At 64.2% G+C, this 9,034-nt stretch overlaps 1 protein-coding gene across 1 annotated transcript in view; it reads right to left on the bottom strand.

Annotated features, from left to right (window-relative positions):
* Nucleotides 1-6,558: 6,558 nt before the first annotated feature.
* Nucleotides 6,559-9,034, bottom strand: part of NOTCH1 (notch receptor 1) — a 45,544-nt gene continuing 43,068 nt past the window's right edge. Inside the window, exon 34 of the mRNA XM_036416766.2 lies at nt 6,559-8,202. Within this exon, the coding sequence (XP_036272659.1) occupies nt 6,775-8,202 (1,428 nt within the window). The 3' untranslated portion in view covers nt 6,559-6,774. The remainder of the gene's footprint in view (nt 8,203-9,034) is intronic.

The following is a 9,034-nucleotide window of genomic DNA, read 5'->3' as shown; positions in this document are numbered from 1 at the left end:
TCCCTGGCTCGGCGGCCACCTCCACCGGCCCCTGTGCGCGTGCCCCATGCACACACTCCATCCTGTCTCCGCGTTGGCCGCGCAATCCCCAGGTCCTCTCTTGCCGGCCTAATGAGAGCCCAGCCGGGTCCCCTAAACCGCGGAGCCCCGTGGACGAAGGCTCCAACGGCTGAGTGGATATTTGTGTTGAATGAGCGCAAACCCCGAGGTACCGAACGATAGATTAAGCTGCTGGGCCTCGATCTCCTGCTCCCCCCACCCCACCCGCGGCTGCTGCCTTGTCCTGGCACCATCTGGGCACCATGCAGGATATTAGGGAAAAAGGGTGCTGCCATTTGTATCTTCCTTTTCCCGATGAGAAAGGGAGGCCGGACCCACTCACCTGCGCTCCTGCCGGGCAGGGACAGGCAAGGGCAGCAGCCGCCCCCCAGACCAGCTCCTTCCAGACGGCAGGAGGGTGGCAAGGGTCCCTGTCTGACATCACCGATGGCCCAGCCCTCCGTGGGGGCTGCTGCCACCGCCACAGGGGCTGGCACACCCCACCTGGGCGGGAAGGCGCCCCAGTCAGCAGTGGGACCCAGAGGCCAGGGAAGAAGGAAGGAGTGTGGCTGGGCTGTTTGTTTGCTGTGACGCTGGCGAGGGAGCCGCCACGCTGTCAGGGCCCAGGGGGTGCGGGGAGAGCCTGCGGCCCTCTGACGTGGCCACGCCACTAAGCTAACATGTGCCTTGCAGAAGCGGAGCTCTCAGCCTGTCTCAGCACGGGGCTGGGAGCTCCTGGTGGAACTCGGTGCCGGGCCCCGGGCCCCTGATCCGCTCGTCCCCCAGACCATCGGCAGAGGGGTGTCCTGTGAGCCCTCCGCCTGACGGCAGCCCTGGGTGCTGAGCGGCCTGGAGAGAGGAAGGCAGCCGCCACAGACAGGGCTGGCTGAATGGTCCAGGCCCGCGGTCGGCAAACTCATTCGCCCACAGAGCCAAATACCAACAGCACAACGACTGACATTTCTTTGGAGAGCCACATTTCTAAACTTCTTCGAACGCCACTTCTTCAAAATAGACTCGCCCAGGCCGTGGTGTTTTGTGGAAGAGCCACCCTCAAGGGGCCAAAGAGCCGCACGGGTCCAGGCGAAAGCACTGACTATGCCGGGCTCAGGCCCAAGACCCTCTGTCGCCCTGAGGAGCCCTGTGGTGGCCCGGGTGGAATCTAAGGTGGAGAGAGCATGAGCTGCAGAGACCAGCCCTCAGGGGCAAAGGACAGACTTCGGGATGTTGCAGAGGAACGAAGTGCTGGCTCCTGGGTGATCCCAAAGCTGACAGGCAAGGGCCTTGGGCTCCCTTCCCCTCCCTCCGCCCTCCCGCTAAGCCTTCTGACGGAGCCGCCTCTGTTTCTCAGCTGTTTGTAGCCTTGGAATGGGGGAGGGTCAGAGGCCCAAGGACAGCCATCCAGCCTCTGGGCCAGCAAGAGCCTCGGCTTTAAGGCCCAGCCTGCCCCCGGAGGCCGTGTGCCCTTTGCAGCTGCCCGAACCCCCTCAGCATCAACCTGGGGGTCAGGAAAGGCCGGCGTTCAAACTCGCTGAACCAGGGCGTGCGGCCCGCCTGCCATGGAGTCTGACGTGCTTGATGGGGCCAGAGGGGGGTGCTGTGGATGCATACCCTGGGACAACAGGGAACCGTGTGGGCGAGCTGGGAGGCAGGGTGCCGGCGGCTGTGCCCGGGCGGGGTGCTGCCGTGAGAGCCAGCGTTGTTCTGGGTCACGCTTCCTCCCCTTTGCCGGCACTGTCCGCCCCTCAATGGACGTGCCGCCCCCTCCCCAAGGCCCCTGGGAGGCGAGAACCACCTGCAGGTCGTCGTTGAGTCAGAGGGCCAAGCTGCAGCCCCTCCCCCGAAGTTCCACGGCCGTTCTTGTCCCCTTACCCAGCACCAGGGCTGCGCCCTTGCCAGGACAACGGGCAGAGGCTGTGCCAGAGAACCGGCTGACTTCCCACGGTTACGCCAGCCGCCTCTCCCATCGGTCCCTCTGTCCAAGGAGACCCACTGAGCCCTGGGCGGGCCGGGCGGGACCTCCGTGGGCTCCAAGCGCAAAGTACGCGCCGCTGGAGTGCCAATAGCTCCTAAGAAATTCTGATCACACGTTGAAATGATAACATTTTGGATATTTTGAGTTTAAAAATGTAGCAACTAGAAAGTGTGGCTCAGTGGTTGGGTGTTGACCCAAGCACCAAACACAGGCCCGGCTTTCAGCTTCATCCCCAGTAGGGGGCGTGGAGGAGGCAGCCAATCAATGTTTCACTCTCTCCCTCTCCTTTCCTATTTCTCTAATCATAAAAAAAAAAAATCAACAAAAACATTTTCTATTTTAAAGATCCCCAGTGGCTGGCATTGCATTTGCGGTGACAGTGTGGGTCTGGGCAGTGGGCACAGGGGCTCTCTGGGCAGCAGCCTCTCGGCTGGCTCTCTCCTGACCACCAGCAGCCGGTGGTCCTCAGAGGAGCCCTCGGGGTGGGGGTGGGGTGCCATCTCAGGCCACCCCCCCCCCACCCTGCACTCTACCTTTTCCCTCACCCCCCTGGCATGAACAGCCACATTAACTGGTCTGTAGGTGGTTGGAGGGCAGGCTGCTCCCTGCCAGGCCCTCTGCTCAGCCCGACCTGCACCTTGCGCCCTGGGCGCTGGGCTAGGGTGGAGGGGGCCCCTCGGTGAGCAGTGAGGCGGCTGGGCCAGACTGGGGGGAGCTGACCCCGATGACCCTCCTGCCCGCTGCGCCCGCGGCCCCCGGCCCGGCCCGGCATGGGCGCCGCTCACCAGCCCGGGAGCCGCGGCAGGGAAGGCGGGCGAGCGTCCTGTGCACCGGCGGGCGCGGGGACTGAGCTAAGGCGCGGGCGTGGCGGCTGGGGTGGGGGCTGTGGTTTGGAAGAGAAAGGGCCCGGGTGGCGCTGGGCAGCACGCCAACGTCGGCAGGTTGCCGAGTGCCAGGCTGGCAGTGACATTCACTCCTGGCCGTGACCTTGGCAGGCGCCTCCCTGAGCATGTTCCTCGTCTGAAAAGTGACAGGCTGAGTGGCATCGGCCCGCCCGGCCCCCCAGTCCTCCCCGGGAAGGTGACCCCCCAACTGGCTAGGAGAACGTGGACCTGGGAGGCCCTGGGCCCGGGCTTGAACGTGATCTCGGGGCAGTCACCCACCTCTCTGAGCCTCAGCTTCCTCGTCTGTCAAACGGGATCTTGGCAGCGTGGCAGCAGGTGGCCCCGAGGGGCAGGTGAGGTGCTGACAGTCAAGGATGAGACTCACCTGGCCAGGAAGGCCCGTGGGGACCACCTGCTCGCCAAAGGCGCAATGGCAGGGCGCGGCCAGCAGGGGGCAGCAGACACCGTTTCTGAGTGGGCAGGCGGAGCAGGCAAGTCATTGTCCCACTGGCTTGCCCCAGGATCCTCATTACCTGACTGCGCCCTTGGGGGCAGGGGGCATTTATTTCTGGGTCCCCCAGGAATGGGGGTGGTGGTGCTGAGAGCAGACAAGGATGCGGTGGGTGAGGAACGCGGCTCCTCCAGGCTCACACCCCTGATGGGGCTTGTCCTGATCTCTCCTGTGAGGTCAGCAGGCAGATGGACCTCACTTGACCTTAATCACCTCCGGAAAGACCCCTCTCCCCACGCAGCCCTGGGCTGAGGTGTCCTGGGAGCTGGGCCTTCAGCACCCGAATCTGGGAGACCCAGTCCGGCCCATCAAACACTCCTAAGTCGGGGGTCTTGGCTGAGCTTCGCCTGAGGGAGCGCCCGAGTCTCCCCTGGGCGGGGACCGGGAGGGGCAGGGGTTCTCCTGAGGGGGGACCCCGTGTCCGCTCCTCGCCCCTCGCCCTTGGCGGCCTGGCAGGAGGGGGCGGGGCCAGGTGTCTGGCGCCCAGTTTGCACGTGGCGTTGAGGGAGGCACAGAGGGGGCGTCCTCGCCTCTGCAGGGGCTCCGTTAACTTCGGGGAGCAGAGAGGTCCCCAAGGCCAAGGTGGGAACCCCACACCCTGAGGAAAGCCTTAGAAGACCTAACACTGCTAGTTCTTCCTTTTTATTTTTAATTTAAAAAAATATATACTTTATTGATTTTTTACAGAGAGGAAGAGGGAGGGACAGAGTTAAGAACATCGATGAGAGAGAAACATCGACCAGCTGCCTCTTGCACACCCCTACTGGGAATGTGCCTGCAACCAAGGTACATGCCCTTGACCAGAATCAAACCTGGGACCCTTCAGTCTGCAGGCCAACGCTCTATCCACTGAGCCAAACCGGTTTTGGCTAGTTCTTTCTTTTTTTGAAATGAATTTGTTGCGATAAAACCCACAGAATCTAAAGTTGGACGTCGATGCAATTACACACAGACCTGGACGCCTTCCTTCCCCCGGCCTCATGTGTCCACTGCCCGCTGCCCCCCTTTCAAGGCTGCAAAAACCGCGTCCGTGTGTTCCGGGGCCGGTGCTCCTAACAGCGCGACCGGAGAACACGGAGGAGGTGGCGGACACGGGCTGGCCCGCCCGACGACGACGACGGAGGGAGAGGTCCAGGATCCTCAGCCGCCACCGGCCACCCAGGCGGCCAAGGACCTGGCCCCGTGGTCGGCAAACTGCGGCTCGAGAGCCACATGTGGCTCTTTGGCCCCTTGAGTTTTCAGCAAAGGCCAGCTCAGGAGTTCCCTAATTAAGCTAATAACAATGTACCTACCTCTATAGTTTAAGTTTAAAAAATTTGGCTCTCAAAAAAAGTGTCAATCATTGTCCTGTTGATGTTTGGCTCTGTTGACGGATGAGTTTGCTGACAGCGGCCCTCGAGGGTGGCACGAAGCTGTAGGTGAGGGCTCCCTGAGGGGAGAGCGCAGAGGCTGGAGGGAGAGGCAGGGCTAGGGTTCGAGTGTCCCTCGGACCTGAGCACCGGGCCCCTGTCGGCCTGTGGTGGGCGTCCAGGCCATGTGTGAGGGGCGCGTGCAGGCCGGCTGGGAGGCCAGCACCGTGAGGCCCGGGAGCTAGTCCACACCAGGCGGTGAGTGCCACGGCGCCTACAGCCTCGTGTCACCCAGGCCCCTGGGTGGGCTGCATGCACCCGGCTCTCTGCCACATCCCCACCCTCTGGGGGGGAGGGGCTGGCAGGGCTGGTGGGGACTGGAAGTTGTGGACTCAGCAAGGCCAGGGCGGGCATCTCTCCATCGCACTCCTGTCTGAAAAGGCGGAGGGATTCGGGGTGCCTCTCCCCCCGCCCCCCCAAGGGAGCCCACAGCGCGGCCGCATTTAGGGAAATCTGGGTGGCATCAGTGTCGTCTTTATTGCAAATCCGTTAACAAAACAAAAGATGAAAAAAATACATCATTTTTACCACCTACAGTTTCACATGTAGTTATTTTACAAAAGATTCCATTTCCTGTAAACTACACTCTATCGTATAAAACAGTAAGAACCCACATCTCAGGATGGGTCCGGTCACACCCACAGGGGATGGTACGGCGTCGCCCCTGGCGGGGCTGGAGGAGCTGCTGAGGAGGCGGGCACCCGCCGGGCACGGGCACCCCTCCCGGGCTCGCTCAGGAGCCGCGCAGCGCTGCAGGTCGAGGCCAGGGGTGCGAGTGGGACCCATTCCGACCCCCTCCCCGGCGTGACCCAACAGGCTTGTTCACTCAGACTTTTTAAACAAAATCCACCTTTAAAGGTTATATACAGACACTTATTGTGCCACAGGCTCATACTTGATATTGTAAGACTCTGCTCCTTCCCCGGCCCGCCCCCCCCCCCCCCCCCCACGCAGGAGGGGCCCGGAGCAGGCTGCTGTCCCCGGGGACCCCCGGCCCCGCACACCCGCCCCCGGCCTGACACAGTGGGGGGGGTGTTCCCGAACTGGCGCAGGGTGCTCTGGGCTGAGTGCTGGCCCACCCGCTGCGGGGCCTGGGAGACGTGGAGCAGAGGTGCCTGGGGGCGGCAGGGCGCCCCGGCTGTGCCTCCCCCACAAAAGGGGATGATCCCTCCACGCAGGCCCGGGGGCCACCATGCCTGACCTCTCCCACTACCAGGCGCTGAGACGCCAGGGCCCGGGGTGGGGAAGCTTCCAGAAGGAATAAGACTGGGCAAGACCCACGCAAGACTCCATAACACTGACCCTGAAACAAAGATTCACGATGGGGACCCCGAGCGCACGCCGTCAGCAGCATGCTCTCTGAAAGCCACTGAAAAGCACCCGCACCTGTCACCCACCCCGTCTCCTGCTTGAGATGCGAACGGCCCTCGTGCCGGGTGTGGGGTGCCTGCAGCTCTGGGCGCGGGGGGCGCGGGGTGCCGGGAGATCGCACCGGCCCAGCCCCCAGGCGGCTTTTTGGACGGCGCTGGCTCAGACCTCCGGTGTCTTTCTTTTTTGGATTTTCAAAAAAGAAATCAATAAATAAGTGGCATGCGTACACCGTGAACCTTTGTGTGTGTCACACACACGGAACCCTTTTCCCGGCGGAGGGAAGCCGTGGCCGAGAGCTGCCAGTGTCCTGGGAGAGAGGAGTCCCTGCCGGGGCCGGAGAACAAGGTACGTATAAATAACAAGGCAGTGTTTCCACGTGAAATGAAAGTACATAAATAAATACTAAAAAAAGTCCACATCTGTCCTCTTGTTCTGAATAAAAACGTTCCTTAAAAAAAATAATAAGCTCCTTTGGTCGGCCGGTGTCCTCGGAGTGCCGGGCGAACGCCCCGGCAGGGCCCGGGGAAGGCAGGTGGTCCCGTGGCCGGGCCCGGTGGCCGGAAGCGTGGCTCCGTGGCCGGCTCTTTACTTGAACGCCTCCGGGATGTGGGCGATCTGGGACTGCGTGCTGGTGGGCGGGCTGGAGATGCCCTCGGACCAGTCGGAGAGGTTGGAGTGGGGGGACGAGCTGGACCACTGGTCGGGGGACTCGGGGGACGGGGTGAGGAAGGGGTGCTCGGGCACCTGCAGCTGGTGGCTGGGGGTGTTGTCCACGGGCGAGGAGGAGCAGCTGTGCTGGGAGGGCGGCGTCAGGAACTGGGCGGTGGCCACGGGCGGGCCCAGCGAGGGCGGCAGCGCCGTGGGCAGGGCCTGGCTGTCCTGGGGCAGGATGGTGTGCGCCGCCAGGCCGGGGCCCAGCGGCTGCACGTCCGCCTGGCTCGGCTCCCTGCCCAGGAAGCCCCGGCCCAGGGGCCCGCCCGTGGCGGCGCTCACGCCCAGGTGCGGCTGGGGCGGCGGCAGGCTCTGCGGCTGCATCGGGAGGCCCTGAGGCGGCGGCTGCACCGGCTGTGCCTGCACCAGGTGGGGCTGGGTGGCCAGCCGGGTGCTGGGCAGGGCCTGGTAGCTCAGCATCTGGGACAGGGTGGAGGCGGAGAGGCCGCCGTGCAGCGGGCCCATGGCGCCGTGCTGGAGGGCGGGCGCCGGCGTGCTCAGCGGGCCGGGCGCCACACTCCCGCGCAGGGGGTTGTACTGGTTGGGCACCAGGCCGTTCTGCAGCCGGGACAGCCACTCGCACTGGCCGTTCAGGCCGGTGGTCCCGCCCACGGTGAAATTCACAGCCCCGCTGCCGCCGGCGCCCGAGGCCACGGGCAGGTGGGAGAGGCGTGGCGGCCCCGCCTCGAAGGCCAGCCGGCCGCCGGCACCCAGGGCCGCCATCTCGGGCTTGGCCGCCACGCCCAGGTGGCCCATGCCCAGGTGGGTGTCGGGCATGCCCGGCAGGTGGCTGAGGGGCATGGACTGTGACGGCTGGAAGGGGGAGGGCAGGAGGGGCGGCGAGGCCACGTCGGACAGGTAGCCGCCGTGGGGAGACTCGAGGGAGTCCACGGGCGACAGCACGCTGGAGCTGTCCAGCAGGCAGGCCTTGCCGTCCGGTGCCTTCTTCCGCCGCGCCTTGAGGTCCCGGGCCTCCTTGCCGCCGGCCAGGCCCTTGGTGCTGGGCTTGCGCGCCTTCTTGCCGGGCGCGGCCGGCTTGAGGCTGCCCAGGTAGCCGCTGGGCGAGCAGAGCGGGGGCGACAGGGTGGGCGGGCCGCCCAGGGCGCCATGCAGCGGGGGGCTGCGCACCAGGCTGTGCTCGTCCAGCAGCCGCACGATGTCGTGGTGCATGCGCTCCTGGGCGATGTCGCGGGGCAGCCGGTCCATGTGGTCCGTGATGTCGCGGTTGGCGAAGTGGTCCAGCAACACCTTGGCCGTCTCGTAGCTGCCCTCCCGGGCGGCCAGGAACAGGGGCGTCTCCTCCTGGCACACGCACGGACAGAGAGGTCACCCTCCGCAGCCCGCACCGGGACCCGGCCTGCGTCCCACCGCCAGCGGGGGAGCGAGCTCCTTTGCCCGGCCCCGGCCTCCGGCCACGGCCCGCCCCACCCCGGCTCCTTCTTTTTGAAAAAGCGTCTTTACTGATTTCAGAGAGGAGAGAGGAGAGAGAGAGGAACATCAATGACGAGGGAGAATGGGTGCTCGGCTGCCTCCTGCACACCCCCTAGGGCCGTGGTTGGCAAACTGCGGCTTGAGAGCCACAGGCGGCTCTTTGCCCCTTGAGGGTGGCTCTTCCACAAAATACCACGGCCTGGGCGAGTCTATGTTGAAGAAGTGGTGTTAGAAGTTGTTTAAGCTAAAAAAAACTTGGCTTTCAGAAGAAGCGTCAGTCACTGTACTATTGACACTTGGCTCTGTTGACTGACGAGTTTGCCGACCACGGCCTGAAAGGGATCGAGCCTGCAACTTGGGACCCTGACCTTCTGGTTCACAGGCTGACGCTCAACTCCTGACCAAGTTTTCTCAAAGACACAGCCTGACACGACCCTGAGCCGCCCAGAGCTGGTCTGTGGGGTGACACGTTCTGAATCGGGAGGGTTTACCTTCCTGGGGGCGGTCACAGACTCCACGGGAATTCTCCTCTTTCCCCCCAAAAAGCTGCACAGACCCCAACGTGGCAGCACCAGGGCTGGGGGTCCCAGGAGGGTAGGGACCCGCATCCTGATGGCCCCACGTCATGCTGACAGCTCCACCCGGGGCTCGGCTTCCTCATTTGCACAGTTGGCATGCCACGTGCCCCCCTCCCCCCAAGCCA

This window comes from Pipistrellus kuhlii, unplaced genomic scaffold (assembly GCF_014108245.1).
Source record: "Pipistrellus kuhlii isolate mPipKuh1 unplaced genomic scaffold, mPipKuh1.p scaffold_m20_p_57, whole genome shotgun sequence".
NCBI classification, from domain to species: domain Eukaryota; kingdom Metazoa; phylum Chordata; class Mammalia; order Chiroptera; family Vespertilionidae; genus Pipistrellus; species Pipistrellus kuhlii.
The sequence above is the reverse complement of the archived record's forward strand: the minus strand, read 5'-3'. Positions and strand labels throughout refer to the sequence as shown.